General features: G+C 39.1%; 1 protein-coding gene across 1 annotated transcript in view; it reads right to left on the bottom strand.

The window, feature by feature from the left end:
- Positions 1-18,159, bottom strand: part of hdac11 (histone deacetylase 11) — a 122,476-nt gene that overhangs the window by 47,789 nt on the left and 56,528 nt on the right. The window contains exons 7-9 of the mRNA XM_043707994.1: positions 11,340-11,382; positions 7,807-7,883; positions 2,037-2,099 (exon numbers count right to left, since the gene is read on the bottom strand). Of these exons, the coding sequence (XP_043563929.1) occupies positions 2,037-2,099; positions 7,807-7,883; positions 11,340-11,382 (183 nt within the window). The remainder of the gene's footprint in view (positions 1-2,036; positions 2,100-7,806; positions 7,884-11,339; positions 11,383-18,159) is intronic.

Here is an 18,159-nt window from a genome sequence, read left to right as displayed (position 1 = left end):
GCAGTCTAGTAAGTTGTTAATATTAAGATTTTCATTTTCCTTTACCCTCACATTTGGTCACAACAAAATTAACAAACTATTCTGCAAAATGATTCATTCGCCCTTTGTACAATTTACTCTCACAAATAAAGCAATCCTTGATCCCCACCAAAGGCAACAAATAAATTGCACTAAATAAACATGAAAGCAACTGACTAAATTGCAATTTAATGTGATATTATTGTTTGTGTTTAAATGGATGATGGATTGTTGCTGTTTTATCATTCACAATATAAAATTCAGTGTAAAACTATTTCTCAACATCTCATTACATTCTTCTCCTGTCAATGCTGACCTATGCAGTGCCTCATCTTGAAGGACTATCCTAGAATTACCATCTGCTTTCAAGGTGAAAATGTCAGCCTCTCTATTTTGATCTCACTACTAAATCCTCAGTGAACTGAAATGGAGAATCACCTTTGTAATTTTTCCATGAATTGCCTCAAAGGTTGGAATATTACTTTTTAAATTCAGTTGACCAAAACAGAATACGTTACTCAAGGCATGGTCAAATTGCTGCCTAATTTTGCTCTGTTCTTCCATATCCTTTACTGGTTCAGTATTGTAGTTCAGCATTATGTTCCTGTTATGGGTTGCTGCTTAACATTGTTTTTGTGAACAATATCTGATATACTAGAAAGTTGCAATTTATGTTTTGGTTAGAAGAATGGGAAGAATGGGAAAAACCACAATAACTGAAACAAAGTTTCAACATATCCTTCCACAACCTACTCTGACTGAGATAGAAGGAAAATCATTTGTGACCACAATTCACCACACAGTAAAACAGAAAAGGCTCAAAATACTCAGCAGATACTTTGGTATGATATCTCTTCACAGATGCTGCCAGATTTGCTGAGCATTTCCAACATTTTGAGCTCTTATTTAAGACCTCCACCATCTTCATTTTCTCTTTAGTCTAAAGTTTCTTAACTCACCACCTCCTCTAGAAGTACAGAGGGAAGGTGCTGATCAGACTAATGAGGAGACTTAAAGCATGCCCACCAGTTACTGGCCTTAAAAATGAATAGCAATTGAAAATCCACTAATACCCAAAGCCCACTTACTGTCAGATTTAGGTGAGCTTACAAATGGGGATGAAGCCTGTCCACCTGAAACAGGCATAACGTTTCTTACATATGAAAACTGAAGCTCGAAGAGAGCTGCAGAACATGATTGAGAGATTCAGGCTGTGCATAAGCCACTCATTTTCTGCCTAAATATACAAAGCATTGAATGGTCTCAGCAGCAATACTTCAAATGAATGCTGGGACCAGTTCAAAACAGCCCCATGTAAATTTGCTTTTACTTCATTTTTGTGGTCACTGGAGAAGTAGGGAGTTCCACTCCCATCCTCCGTCGATCCACAAATATACTTTATGACTCTACTCTACCTTCTGGATTGTCACTCCATCTCACTTCTGTCCTCAACAGACCCAACCTCTCAGCCAGTTCACCACTTGCTGTTGTTGGATACTTATTTGGTGCCAACAGTTTGTTGTTGCTACTTGCTAGTATTAAAATGAGGTATGAAGCAGAGTGGTTCTTCTGTCTTTAAGTCGGTTTTGGAAGCCCACAATTTCTCTGAGTCAACCTGAGCTACAACAGTATGCCTCCCAAATGAAGTAATCAATTCAACTATACAGTCACTGCCAGAACAATTAAACACAATAAATCTTATGCTCATTTTGGCTTGGGGAACCCAATGTTGGCAAAAGAAGAACATGAATATTCTATAGTACAGTGGCTCTGAATCAGAAACATTCTTTTCTGATATCAACTCACAAGGTAACTGCTGTATCAGAAATTATTTATTTTACATTGTTATTGAAGAATGGGCAGGTTATCCGCACTATTCACTTGACTTCCAATCAAACTTGTAATGTTTACAGGAAAATTACCTCAACAAATAAATGACATGTTTCTGTTCAAAAACAGGACAGAGAAAAACAGAAGGTGCTTTTCATTTCCACATTAAAAAAAATTTGGGAAGATACCTGATGTGCATCCAAATCGATGATCATGGCCTTAGACACTCCTTCCACTCTGTCAAACAGAAACTGCACCAAAAATACAACATAAGAAAAGCAAGATTAGCTGCATAACTACACATTTCAAGTTAGTGCACACAGTAGCAGCAACTCTGAATAATTAGCAAACCAATAAACAAAGTAGAAAAGAGAAAATTTAAACAAGGAGTACTGGGCACAGTGGATCAGCGAGATAGATATCGGGCTGGATATTACATGTATCACCACCCACAAGGCATTTTGGCAGGTGGCCATATAATATTAACTGGGTGCCCAATCTTGCACCCCCAAATTGGCAGACCATCACCATACACAAGTTAATACTTAAGGGACAGAAAAGCTTGCTAAAATTTCAAGTGAGCCTGATAATATTGCTGCCCATTCCAAAATATGATTTGCACATACAGATGGACATTTATTAAAAGTAGTAGCATATAGAACTGTAGGAGGAAAATGGAGGAATATTGTCTACAGGCCCTTTGCACATCAGAGCAGCTCCTCTGAAAATAATACTCCCCCCTCCCCCGCCACCTGTCTGCTCTTAAACCCCTCTCCAACTAACCCAAACTCTCTTTGACCCTATCCTTCAGATTTATTTTAGGTCAAGTTTAGTGGAACCTCCTCATGTGTCTGGCTGTAGTACCAACAGCAACCACTACAGAGCTTCTGGTGCTGTTGGAGCTGCATCCAGATTAGCCAGCAGCACCTGAGGGTGGAAGGATCTCCCAGGGAGGGGTGAAAGTCTCACAATTAGGTACGTTAGCACACCCACAACATGTTTCGGCCACAGGGCAGGCATCCAATGGATCAGCCAGATTATAGGCTACTTTTTCTACGGGGGTGCAAGTAGTCCATGTCTTCCATAAATTTTCAGCCCATCATTGCTAATTAATATGAGGAAACTCTACATTTTCCACACACTCGCAAACACAGGTGACTTGCTTTAAATAGAGCAATGTGGTTGACTCTTAACTAACCCCTGGGATGGGAAATAAATACTGGCCTAGCCAGTGATGCCTTCATGCTGTGAATAAATGAAAATGAAACATGGAAACACATGTGAAGTACACAGAAACGGTCTAACAAAAACTTGGAGCAGCCGGGAGAGTGCATCATAAAAGTTAAAATGCAAGTGCCTGTCACCACACAAGCAAATTTAAAAGCGTTTGAAAATATTTGACCATGATGGAATGTTTGAACAGAAACAAACACTGTGGAGCAAGCTATTAAAATATAAGGAGGTGGTGGAATAAAGGTAATGTCACTTAACTAGTAATCCAGAAATCCAGATTAATGTGTTCGGGACATGTTTGAATCCCAAAACCATTACCAAAATGTGATTTTTTTAAAAATCTGGAATTAAAAAGCTGCTCCAATAGCGATCATGGGGCCACTCAGTCAGGCCAGACTCTAGTTAGACCCCCATACTAGACTGTGCTATCACTATCACTACGCTGCAAGGAAGGTTCAAAACTCAGGTGAGATAAGATTGGGAAATTGCCCGATGGGAAGGACAATGTTACACAAAAATATTGGGAAAATGCAGGCTGCCACATCTTTGAACAAAGGGAATGTCAGGATAATTAAGTAGACCATAAAGATAAAAAAAAACACTATTATAGATCATTAAACCATCAAATAGGGTCAAGGGGATAATGAAGACTGCAAAAGTTCTCAAAAACAGAATGTAATCAACAGAAGGAATTGACTTCTGGATAGGACAACTGCAAATGAAAACTTTTTAAAAAATACATTCCATGGGTGAAGACGTCACTGGTTAGGCCAGCATTTACTACCCATTCCAGAGAGCAGTTAGAGTCAACCACATTGCTGTGGGTCTGGAGACACATATAGGCTAGACCAGGGCAGGATAACAATTTCCTTCCCTAAAGGACATTAGTGAACCAGATGGGCTTTTCCTGATAATCAATAATGGTTTCATTGTCATTACTAGACCTTTAGTTCATGATTTCTACTGAAATCAAATTCCACAATCTGCCGAGATGGAATTCAAACCTGTGTACCCAGAACATCACCTGGAATAATAATCGAGCAATAATACAGCTCCACTATCACCTCCACAAATGACTGTAATATATTGAGAGGAATCTAATGAGAGCATAGGCTTTTGCCTGGGTTTCTGAGGAAAAGTGATCAGGTTGCCCTTCTCATCACATATATCCTTGAGCAAAATACATTAATTTCACCAATATCCTTATAAAATAATGGAAGGGATGTACAAAACAGGCATGCGACCTGCAGAACACTCATGCATTTACAGTGGAATGATCAGCAAACATTGTGCATAAATATGAACTGCATGCATATATGGAAATGTGAAAAAGGTGATATTACAAGATAAAATGCTATCCTAAAGTGGCAATCATCCAGTAGGACTGACAAGATTCAGATAATTACTTATTATATATCCAGACACACGTGTGCTGATAGCACATTTAAGCAAGACTGGAAATTAATGAATCTCATTCCCCACTTCATAGTTTTAGCAGAAACACACAGTTGTTCACTAAATATTTTAGCATTTATATTAACACAGAAGACAGGAATGCAATGCAAATGGATTAAGCATGTATGATAGCATCACTCACTTAAATCCATAGGCTAATACCTTAAAACAAAAATTTTTTACATTGTAATGCAAGAAGGTAAGCACAATTTAACCTTAGTGTGTTGCAAATGATAACATTTGGAAGACAGCTCATTGTTGATTGAAAAGTTCCCTCAAATTTGCTTTGCAGTGATAAACAGCTTATTAGAGGGAAATAGAGATGACAGGATATGAAGGATGTAACCTGTTAAAATGGTTTACGTATAAGAGGTTTTGAAATGTTTTCCTTGATAGGTGCTTGGTATTACAAGAATGAAGTAATTGGTGTATTTCAATTAGTTTTATTTTATTACAGTATTCGTTTCATTTCAGCAAAATAGAATGCTAAAATAATACAATTGAGGAAGACATTCTTCCTGTGGGCTGTTACAATTGAGAATTTAATGGTTAAAAAGAATTATCATTCATTTTGTAATGACTGCAAAATGGTTTTTGATAATTATAACTAAATATAGGTAATAAGTTGTATCTTATAAATATAATTAGTTTTCACATTTTGTTTTATTGTATTGTTACAATATGGAGACAGACAGCCAATCCCTTAAATTAGCAACACAGTAAAATTAAAGTAGTCAATGATCATCAAGATTGCCCCAATGAATTCTAACCAGATTTTGAATAACCGTAACAGCTACCAAGTTTATAGCTTAAGGAAAGGAATTAGCAATTTATTATCAACAAATTAGCTTTAGCTGAGCAAAGTTAGACAACAAGGTAATCTAATTATGATTTAAAGCCAATCTTCTTTGATTCTCATCACCACTCACACAGACATACATAATTAAGGGGTAAATTAAAGGAAAAATAAAACAGATGTCACTGGCGAGCTTGCGAATTTTGGGTAATCCATAGAAGCGTGGTGTGTTGGATCAGTCCGGTTTCATTTTTTGGAAGTCAGTCTTATTCATTTCTCCAGATTTCTGAAGTTTTTTGAGTAGAGCTGTAATTCAGTTCTCTAGTGGTAGGGTTGAGTCGATCGCCACTTGTTGGTAAGTGTTGGCATCTGTAAGTAGTGCGCTCGCTTTTACAATGTAGTCAAAAATGAAACCAGAGGGATCCAACACACGACATTTCCATGGATTACCCAAAATTCACAAACCAAGGGCCCCCCTCAGACCCACAGTCTCACTACCTGGAACACCAACTTCCAGACTGGCCAAGGAGCTACACCAAAGACTAAAACAATTAGTAAAAGACTCACGCCACTCCATGCACTCCACCAAAGAATTCCTGAAGACCATCAAAGACAATAAGATAAAAGAGGATGAAATAATAGTCTCCTTTGATTTAATAGCCCTGTTTACATCAATCAACATTAACCTGGCCAAGGAAACATTGATTACACTATTAGAAGACCCAAAGACACATACACCAACACCACTAACTTCATCAACAAGGACAGTAGCATCAAGCTAGTGGACCTATGCCTTACCACACTCTTCACCTTCAACAACAAAACCTACAGACAAACCAACGGAACATCCATGGGATCTCCAATATCATGGTTCTTAGCAGAGGCAGTGATGCAGAGACTTGAACAAAGTGCTCTGCCAACCATCCAACCCAAACTTTGGGTCCGCTACGTGGATGACACCTTTGTCATCAATAAATGAAATAAATTAGAGGAAATCTTCAAGACCATCAATAATACCCTTACTGGCATAAAATTCACTAAAGAAGAGGAAAGCAACAACAAACTGCCATTCCTAGATGTCACCTTAGAGCAAACAGCCAATGGGCAACCTCAAACCAGCATCTCCAGGAAAACAATGCATACAGACCAAACATTGAATTACAGAAGCAATCATCCCATCACCCACAAACGAAGCTGCATCAGAACATTATTTCAACGAACCAACACACACTGCACCACAGAAAAACTATGCAGAGCAGAGGAAAATCACCTATACCATATATTCAAAAAGAATGAGTACCCAATGAACACAGTCCTCTGATTTCTCAGCAACAAACTTAAACAAGCAGACAAAACACAACCAGAAAACTAGCCACTCTCTTCTACATCAAAGACATCTCAGAAATTACTGCCAGACTACTCAGACCTCTTGGCATCATGGTAGCCCACAAACCCACCAACACACGAAAACAGCAGCTAATGAACTTGAAAGACCCTATACAGACAACAAGCAAAACAAATGTCATTTACAAAATACCGTGCAAGGACTGTAACATACACTATATTGGGCAAACAGGCAGAAAACTAGCCACCAGGATACATGAACTTGCCACAAAAAGACATGATCCTCCCTCACTAGTATCCTTACATACAAATGAGGAAGGACACCACTTCGACTGGGACAACAAATCCATTCTAGGACAAGCCAAACAAAGACATGCATGAGAATTCCTAGAAGCATGGCATTCCAACTGGAACTCTATCAACAAATACATCGAGTTAGACCCCATCTACCACCCCCTGAGAAAAGGAACAGGAAGTGACTTCACACCGGAAATGACATCACCAACCAAAAGAAACCCAAACGTATAAATAGAAAGCAGGAATTATCAGCAATGCTTCACCTGAGGCCCATTGAAGATGTTACCTAGTGGGGTGACGAACCGTCTGGAAATGAACCTTCCAGCTCAGCGAGCAAACCTACATCCAAAACATCAACCTGAGCTACAAATCTTCTCAAAACTCCAGTAGACTTTGTGGACTGTACCCTTAATTCTTAATCAGTGGGATTCTAGTCTCTGAACTTTCAATAAGTAGATATTGGGAGGATAACCAGAGAGGAATCAAACCTCAGTCCTGAAATTTTCATAGCCACAATCCTTTTGACAAAAAAAATCACATTTTTGTTCATCTTTGTTTGGTTCAACAGTGCCTTTGTCGATTTGGTTGAGAGTGACTTCTCTGTTTTGACTTGTAAACATTCGCCAAAGCTTGAGCATAAATACATGTGTGAAGCCAAAGCATCTACAGTATTCTTTGAACAAGAATCAGTCTGCAATTAACTTCCAGGCCAGGTCATACAATCAAAAATCAGTTCATTTGTTTTTTTTTACAAAAATAATGAGAAACACCAAGAGTTCTAATCACATCTGACAAGTTTCAAAATTTCACTTTCATTTATTGTACATTCTCACCTTAATTGCCAAAGTTATGTCAGCATAAGCACAAAAGCCCCCTCCTTGTTCACTTGAGCAATGATGAAAGCCACCACCTGACAGAAGAAAATCAATGATTACTGTGAAGCTTTTAAACATGAATTTAGTAATTGTAAGGTACAGTAGTCCATGTAAATTTACATTTAACAACTGAAATTACTGGATATAAAATTTAAATAATATGAATATTGAATAAACCTATTAACATTGTGGTATTATGAACTTTTTTTTAAAGAATGATTTGATTGTGAATATGTGAGGTATAGTTAATAAGTTTGCAAATGACATCAAAATTTGTGGTGTGTAGAGAGTGAACAAGATTATCTCAGGGTACAATGGAACCTTGATCAGATGAGCCAATGGGCTGAGAATTGGCAGATTGGGTTTAATTTAGATAAATGTAAGGTGTTGCATTTTGGAAAGGCAAATTAGGGCAGGACTTATACACTTAAATGGTGAGTTCCTGGAGAGTGTTGCTGAACAAAGAGACCTTGGAGTGCACATTCATAGTTCCCTGAAAGTAGAATTGCATGTACACAAGATAGTGAAGGCGGCATTTGGCATGCTTGCTTTTATTGGTCAGCACATGAGTACAGGAGTTGGCAGGTCATGTTGCAGCTGTGCAGGACATTGGTTAGGCCACTTTAAGAATACTGCATTCAATTCTGGTCTCCCTTTTAAAGCAAAAATGTTATTGAACTTGAGAGAGTTCAGAAAAAGTTTGCAAGGATGTTGCCAGGGTTGGAATTTTTGAACTACAGGGAGAGGCTGAATAGGCCTGGGCTGTTTTCCCTCGAGTGTCGGAGGCTGAGGGGTGACCTTATAGAGGTTTATAAAATCATGAGGGGCATGGATATGATAAAGATTAGATTTTTGATTCGATTCCCTACAGTTGGAAACAGGCCCTTTGGCCCAACAAGTCCACACTGACCCTCCGAAGGGTAACCCACCCAGACCCATTTCGCCCTGACTAATGCACCTAACACTATGGCAACTTAGCGTGGCCAATTCACCTGACCTGCACATCTTTGGGCTGTGGGAGGAAACCCACGCAGACACGGGGAGAATGTGCAAACTCCACACAGACACTCGCCCGAGGCTGGAATCGAATCTGGGACCCTGATGCTGTGAGGCATCAGTGCTAACCACTGAGCCAAGGTCTTTTCCCTGTGATGACAGCATCCAAAAGTAGAGGGCACGGTTTAAGGTGAGGGGAAAAATTTAAAAAGGGACCTAAGGAGCAACATTTTCACACAAAGCGTGATGCATGTATGGAATTACCTTCTGGAGGAGGTGGTGGAGACTGGTACAATTACAACATTTAAAATGCACCTGGATGGGTATATGAACAGGAAGGGTTTAAGCAGATATGGGCCAAATGCTGATAAATGCGACTATATTAATTTGAGATATCTGGATGAATTGGACAAAAGACTCTGTTTCTATGCTGTACATCTCTATGACTCTTGACCAGTTAGCCTGACTTCAGTAGTGGGGAAGATGCTCGAGTCCATTATAAAAAAATTGATAGAAAAGCACTTGATAATATGGTGAGAGGATCAGACAGTCAACATGGACTTATAAAAGGGAAATTATGATTGACAAGTCCACTGGAAGTTTGAGAGGATGCAAATAGGAGAGTTGATAAGTGGGAGCAAATAGATGTTGTTTCCTTCACTTTTCAGAAAGATTTCAACAATGTCCCTCATAAGAAAATTACATGTAAAATTAAAACTCATGGGATGGGGGTAGTGTACTGACATGGACAGAGAAGTGATAGGCAGGTAGGAAACAGAGTAGGAATAAACGGCCTTTTTCTGACAAACACCTAGTGACTCATAGGGTAACACAGTGATCAGTGCTTGGACCCCAGCTATTCAGAGTATATACTAATGATTTAGATGAGTGAGTTAAATACAATATTGCCAAGTTTGCAGATGACAGAAACTCTGGCTAGCAGATTGAATTGAGAGGAGGATGCAGGGATGTCTCAGTGAGATCTGGACAAGTTGAGTGAGTGCGCAAACGCATGGCAGAAAGACTACAACGTGGATAAATGTAAGGTTATCCAGTTTAGTAGCAAAAACAAGAAGGCAGATTATCTGAATGGGAACACATTGGAAAAGGGGGAGGTGCAATGAAACCTGGATGATTTGTACACCAGTCGTTGAAAATAACCATGCAGGTGAGGCAGGCATTGAAAAATGCAAGTGGTTTTTTTGGCCTTCACAAATAAAGGATTTAAAATACAGCAGCAGAAATGTCTTGGTAAAAATATACAGGGCCTTGGTGAGACACAACTGCAGAATGTTGTCAGTTTTGGTCTCCTTATTGGAGGAAGAATTTTCTGGCTATGAAGAGAGTGTAGTGAAGGTTTACCAAACTGATTCCTGAGATGGCAAGACTGACATATGAAGAAAGAATGAATTGGTTAGGACTATAATCACTAGAATTTAGAAGAACTGGCAGGAGGGGAATCTCAAAAACCTATAAAATTCTAACAGGAGCAGACAGCATAAATGCAGGAGGATGTTCCTGATGACTGAGGAATCCAGAACCATAGGTCACAGTTAAGGACTAATCAAGTAGGTCATTTTCAAATGAGATAAAGGAGAAATGTCTTCACACAGAGTGCTGAGCCTGTGGAGTTCTTTGTCACAGAAAACATTTAAAGGCCAAAACATTGAATGTTTACAAGAAGCATCAGATATAGTTCTTTGGGCTAAATGGAATCAAAGGATGTAGAGTGAAAACAGCAACTAGGTATTGAGTTGGGTGGCCAGCCATGATCAAACCTAATAATGGAGCAGACTTGAATGGCAGAAAGGCTTACTCCTATTCCTATTTTCTATGGTTTTATATTTACTTTGAAAGAAACCAATCAACCAACCCAAGAAAACACTACTTAGCCAATATGAGATTGACAATGAATTGTTTGGTGCACAAAAAGGACTAAGGAAAGGAAAGATTAAGTCAACAAAATAGAACAAGAAACCAGTATTGCAAACTGGGATTCTGGAGTAGATTTACCAAAACATCACTCCTTTATTAAGTATTACTTTTTTTGTACTTGTTACGATTAGCTTCCTAAATTCTGTAAAATATGTGACAATGTGTGTGTACCTGAAATGGGTGTTATAACGATTCAGGACTAATAATCCTTCAGGTTGGCTATCTCAACTCGGTCTAAAATTGAGATCCAAGTTAATTACCATTAAATTTAGAGGCGAGCTCTTACAGATTTTACAGTAAAGCTGGTGAAGAAGACTGCTTGTAAAACTTAGCAAACTGACGTACAAACAGTAGTAAAGTTTATTGAAAATAATTTGCAATGAAAAAGCAAAGTGTATCCTAATATGAATAGCTCTACTATTGCTATAAATCTCAAACACTTTACCTGCATCTTCAGCTAACCGATTGATTGACTATAAAAACATTCCACTGTCACATTAGCAGTAGTTATCTGTACATGGCTCACAAATCTTTATGGAAAAGTAGTTTCTGCTACCTACCAACATTGATTGCCCATCCTCTGTCAATAGCAAGTTTTCCAGCCTAAGCATTAGAAACAAAACTTGCATAAATCAAATAATTCAAAACTGAAAAACAAGTTTATAGAAACAATATAATTTACAGAATGATTGATATAATGTATACTCTCAAAATAGACTGCTATCTATTAACACTAAAAGCAACATAATTTCAAGTAAATGATTTCAGACATGCATTCAAAAGAATACTTCTAAGAAAGAAATTAGAGTCTATCATTGAAATGGAGTGTAGAATCTCAAGTTTTTTTTTGACCAAGTGTCAGTTTTGTCAAGTATTTTTTTGGAACGTTTGTCTCTGCAAGGCCAGACACGATCTTATAATTAACATAACTTGCCTCGGTAACTACCTAACCCACTCCTACCTGCATTCATCAAACTCTAGTTCCAACTTATCATGTGCCGTTCCTGGAACAACTCACCATTCACTGAATGTTCCCTGTCAGCAGTTGTATTTCAGGGATACTTGGCAGTCAGGTGATGGGCTCAGTGATGGGCAGTCAGTCAGAAGATATCGAAGAAGGGGTAGATGATGCTGGGATTCTCTGATAGGGACCTGGAGGTCCTAGTGGAAGGAGTGGTCCAGAGGATGAGCATCCCCTTCCTGGAGGACAGGCCATGGCATCGGGCCCCCAAGTATCAGTTTCACTTGACCAATTAATTGTGATAGGCCAGTGCCTAACATGACATAACAAACATCAGTGAACACTTAGAGCAAAAACTAGTCTTTCCTAAAAATATAAATTACTTTGAAATAATGCAAAGTTAATTGGAACTTTATATTACATTCTGCAGTGTGGTGAATAATGTTTCATGAGCTTGAACACTACCCATGAGAATTCAGCTGATCTGGACATATTACCCAACTGTTACTGCTTGACAGGAATCCACAGAATGTACATTTTCTTTCCAAATCTATATCAATCTAAAATGTTGCATCACACACCAATCCCTCCAACCCATTTTACTTTGTATAAATTAATAACCTAACTTCAAATTTGCCAGTATTGCTTTCGTTTAACCATCATTTGTAATAGCAAAAACCCAAGATTCAATACGGATCACGTTCAGGACGCCTTGGATGGCAATTTCCAAACTGAAGTATAACATGATATTTAAACACATGTGCAGCTCAAAGATCATGAAGCAGAAATTCTTCATACCACTGGCATCAGGTTATTGCAAACATGAAGGGAAATTAAAGCTGAACAAGGAAGTCACAATGTTTACATGGAATTAAGCCGATGGCTTACATCTGGTTTGAGAAAATCCTTTGTTTGTCTGATCCAGACCCCATCAGGACTCGGTCGAGAGTTTGGTGCCGGAAAAGCACAGCAGGTCAGGTAGTATCTGAGGAGCAGGAGAATCGACGTTTCAGGCATAAGCCTTTCATCAGGAATGGGCTTATGCCCGAAAAGTCGATTCTCCTGCTTCTCGGATGCTGCCTGACCTGTGCTTTACCCAGTGCCACACTCTCAGCTCTGATCTCCCATATCTGCAGTCCTCACTTTCTCCCATCAGGATGCCTTCTGACAAAGACTCAGCTACTTGTGGGAAAATCTACAGCAGAACAGATAAGGGGTGTTCAAAAAGATTAGAGATCCACAGTGTTCCTTTCAGGGTGAAATGTAGGCACAACAAGCCCAGAAAACCCATGGATGTCCTGTAAAATTCACAACTGGATAAGAAGGAAAACAGACTTTTAGCAAAGGGAACAAATCAGAGGCCTTAGTGGTAGAGTATATAAAGTGCAGGAGGTTTCTTAAGAAAGCAATTCAGAGAGCAAAGTGGCATGCAAGAGATGTAGGACAGATATCAGAGGTAGTTTCTTTACTCAGACAGTAGGTGGGGCATGGAATGCCCTGCCTGCAACAGTAGACAAATTTAAGGGCATTTAAATAGTCATTGGATAAACATATGGATGAAAATGGAATAGTTCAGGTTAGATGGGCTTCAAATTGGTTTTATAGGTTGGCGCACATTGAGGGCTGAAGAGCCTGCAATGCACTGTAATGTTCTATGTTCTAAAAATAGGCAACATTATGGAGAATCCTAAAATTCTACAAGTATATTAAGAGGAAGAGGATAACCAGGGAAAAGGTAGGACCCATTCAGAACAAGGTGGAAATCTGTACGTGGAGCTGGAGAATATTGGTAACATGTTGAAAGAGTCCTTCCCTTTATCTTCACTCGCGAGAAGAAGGATGTATGCACAGAATTCAGGGAGAGGGACTCGGAGATCCTACAACAGATTGATATCAGGAATCAGGAGGTATTGAAACTTAGGCAAACATTAAAAATTGACAAATTCCCAGATCTGAATGAGTGGTATTCCAGTTCACTGTGGGAAGGGAAGAAACTACAGGTACTCTGACCCAAGTTTTTTATTTCTTCTCTGGCCACAGAGGAGGTGCCAAAGGATTGGGAGACAGCCAATATGGTTCCATTTTTCCAAGAAGGGTGGTAGAAATTAGCCAGGGAACCATAGACCACTGAGTCCCACATCAATGGCAGGAAAACTATGGGAAGAAAATTCTGAAGGAGGGAATTATTCTCTACTTGGAGTGGCAACCCTTATCAGAGAGACACTGGACTCGAACGGTCATGTTGTTTTTCTCTCCACAGATGCTGTCAGACCTGAGTTTACCCAGCACTTTGCTTTTGTTTCAAATTTCCAGTACCTGTAGTTCATGGTGTTATTTCAGCTTCATAGAACCTTGAGATGTTGCCCGGCTATGAAATTAAAGGTCAAGACCAGAGACCTTGATGCAAGAACTACAGAAAGGAGTAAAACCCCATTTCAATGTGGTAGAGTTCAACAATAAGTAATCTCAATGAGAAGAAACAAGAAGAAGAGGTTGTCTTTACAAAGCACCCTAGTCCAAGAATATCACAGACTTCAGGGGAAGAGCTACCATCTTCAGCTTGACTGTTGAGATTTCAACCAAATTCCAAAAGTCCTGAAAACAGCCTTCTGATAAAAGGCACCCTTTCTGTACAATCATCCCTGGAAACCACCATTGAACAAAAACAGTCAAAAAGTGCAAAGGACAGGTGATCAATCTCAAAGTCAGTTATGTCTTGTTACAATCTCATGCTTCCTTTTTCTCATCTGTAGATTCTTGAAGTCCTCTTCAGTTCTTGACCATTGCTGACTCTTCTGTCGCAATTGTCATTCCAACGCCTCTCCTGAAACTCGTTGGCCCCTTGACTTGTCAAAGCTAAGTGGTTACTGAGGTCAATACTAGTTCTGTTAAGTGGGAGTGGCACAGGGTAAATGAGGAGGCTGCACTCTCACCTGAGCAAGGGAGCACCTTGTCTCCTCTTCTGCACCTGTACAGTGCAGCATGGGCATGGTTAAAGCCTTCTTCCCTAGGCTACTCCATCTCCTCATGGTTATTCTCCTGTCATTCCCTCTCATTGATATTCTAAACTTTTATAGCTCTGTAAGAAGGCGGCAAAAGGATTAGAATGATGCAGCTTGCCATCCTTAGATGTAAGCTTGGGAGACAAGGAAATGGCTCACTATGCTGCATTCATGCCACCAATAGCAGAATATGTCACAGTCAAGGCACTGTGGGTTTTGGCTCCCTCTTCACATAGTCAACTAATTTGAAAGGCGCAATGCGTTGCTGGATATTCTACATTCATGTACATTATGTGCCAATTTGCCACACCGAGACAATAAAGGCAATATCGAAGATACACAGTTAATTGACAGCAGTACACATATCAAGCAACAAGTTTGTTTTTGGAGGCTTTACTACTTGCCCTGCTTCATCAGAGAATTTAGTGGGCACTGCAACCAATCCTAAATTGGGACATGCTTCTGCCTCATTCAATTATTGCCCAGTTTAAAATTCTATCTTTCCAGGTGAACACAATTAAGGAGATGGTCACCTTCTGGATGCAGACCAGGGCAGTTAAAAACATCTGGACTGAGCCTGTTCTAAAAGAACAACTATTATTTGGCACCTGTGTTTGAGACACAAGCCCAAATTTTTAAACAAGTCTTTCCTTTTAAAATAACAGGAAACAGAACTGAAGCATACTTTGATAGGAGGCAGCAACTCGAAGGAAAGATATGCATTGATTCAGCATGGGTTCCCATTACCTTTTGCTCAGACTTGGTTGACTTGACTGCCAGGTCAGATCACTGCGCTTTTTCCAGCTCTGGTCCTATCCATGTCTTTGGAGAAATAGTGCTCAGATAAATCTACCTCTTCCCATGTTCCTCCTGCATTCGCCATGTCACACGCAGTGAATCAGCCACATGGCAAATGGAGGTTCAAATTTAGCTTCAAAATCTGAAGGGATGGTGCATCTGTAATGATTGGACAATGATCGGCAAGAATCTGCTTAAGCAGCATTTGACTGTAAACACTTTTCATGGTGATGGTTGGCTTTGCTCTCTGAATTGCACACCAAAATTATTTCTGTGATTTAACGGCCAGGAAGACAAGCTTCAATATTTAACAAGCAGTTGTAAAAATAGTCAGCTTTATTCGGCTAGCAGTCTAAATCATCAACAGATTGTGCAAATGTTGGAAGAAATGGAGTCAGATTTTACCAAAACAGATCTACTTTACAAACGTATGAAAGAAGATGTGGAAAGGTCTTACAACATATTGCTGCCTTGCTCAGTCCAGTCCAAGATGTCTTTTTTTTTGCCAAGCAGTCAGTGACTTTCTGAAGTACGACAATGTGACTTACGCTTTCTGGGTGGCATAATCTTGCATTTGAATGTACCAAACCCACAACATCAGGGAAAAGCAATGTCAATTTGTAACTGGACACAACGTAAGCATTTCAGTCAAAATTAAATGCTAATTCTGATCAGCAGCTCAAGAAGAGGTGGTTCAAGAATCTGCTCAACACAGTTAACAATTGCTTCTCTGATTGTGAACGTTCCAGGCACACCTTTCATTTCACTTTGATATCTGGATCTGGCAAGATCTGACTCCTGACTAAATGAGGCGCTAATGCTTGCCTCAAAGCAGCCCCCAGTACTTCCTTATTTCTTGCAAGGCAAATATTCAGTTTTAAATAAAGGTTCTGGATAATTACCAAATAAAAAATTAGATGCTTGCTAACCATTTCTTATGTCCTGCAAAGCTTCAGCTCCTTACTCTAAATTTTTTATATCGATCACCTCCAACTAATTATAAAACTATAAGTTTAACATTTTATTCAGGCCTAATAGATTAATCCTTAACATACCGCTATTCTTTCCATACCCAATTTGAACAAACACCATCAACTAATTTGTTTAATGCAGGAGAAAGTGCTTTAGATTTCTGCGCAGCGGAACATATACAAGCCAAGCAAATTGTAACTGATCAGGGCTGGAAGCAATGTCCTCAGAATGAGACTAGTTACAGATGGTGGGGTTTGGGAGGGGGTTAATTTTAACTAATTTGAAAGGGAAGAGGACAAACAACATAGCTGGAGATAACAGAAATAAATAATATGCATAGAAAGCTAGGAAAGACAAATTGCAATATAATAGTGTAGTAGAGGCTGTAACTAGTTTGGTGAGTGACGGGGTATGAAATAGCAAACCAGACTGGCATAGTATTGAAATGCCGGAGCTTGACAAATGACGCTGATGGGCTGAAGGTAAAAAAGTTGCCAAGTGGCATGACAAAAACTTTTGGAAAAGATCGACAGACATGAAATCAACAAAAACAACTCACATTTACACAGCACCTTTGAAAAGGGAGAAAGAAAATTCCCAAATTGGTTCACAGAAAGACAGTAAAACAAAAGGGTTTACTAAAAAGTGAAAATGAGAGGGAAAGGAACAGAGGGTCAGACTGATAGAGAGTTAGATGAGGAAAGACAGTCGTGGTTTCAAGTGGAGCACAAATGCCAAGACAGATTGATTGGCCAAGAAACTGCTCTTGTGCTGTCCTGTTCTATGCAGCTCAGCTGCATTGCAATCTCACCTTTCCACGTATTACTTTATTTGCATGACACGATTCATGGTTTATTTTATCATCTGGATATTAAATAGGATGCTAGCAATATTCAATGACACAATACAACTGTGGTTGAAAACATTATACAGTCCTGCAGCACATAGTCCAAGCAGACAATATGACTGTCAGCAATTCCAACAGGGCATCACTTACAAATTCCTGACAGGTCTTATCCTCTAAACCAGCATGTACACAGTAGATCTTCAAGTATATATTAGAAAATATGACAGATATGTAAGGAGTTATTTTCTTTATCTCTCAAATTTATAGTTGATATGACAAGCTTCACCTTCCTTTTCATCACTTGAAAGCTCAAAGAAATTACAACCTTGTAAATTAATGCAGAGCACCAATGTGTTTGGAATATTAAACACTCTGCATTTGGTATTTCCTTTTAACTTTTCCTATATGAACTTCTATGTCTGTGTTGAAATGGTATACATTTACCACATTTTAAGTTATATCCTTGCATCAGTGAAGGTGCTGCAGCTTCATTGTCGAGTGTAGACTTAAGGCCTAACTACCCAATCACTTCCATCCTACTCAGGATCACTGGTGTCACACAAGCCAGTCACTGAGTAGAATGTATAATTACAATATGACAAGTTTACAAAGGCAGCTTTGAATCATGTTTATGGTCATCAATGAATCAGCCAATAATTTGGAAGCCGAGTCAGACTTAGGCAGGACAAACTTGACAGTTCTTTTTACACCAACCAAAGAAACTACAGTATTTACCCTAAAGAATCCTTTTTAAAGAAATCCCTATGAACCGCAACAAACAGATTTCATGTGCAAAACCA

This window comes from Chiloscyllium plagiosum, chromosome 18 (assembly GCF_004010195.1).
Source record: "Chiloscyllium plagiosum isolate BGI_BamShark_2017 chromosome 18, ASM401019v2, whole genome shotgun sequence".
NCBI classification, from domain to species: domain Eukaryota; kingdom Metazoa; phylum Chordata; class Chondrichthyes; order Orectolobiformes; family Hemiscylliidae; genus Chiloscyllium; species Chiloscyllium plagiosum.
Note: the sequence above shows the minus strand (reverse complement) of the source record. Positions and strands in the feature narration are given on the sequence as shown.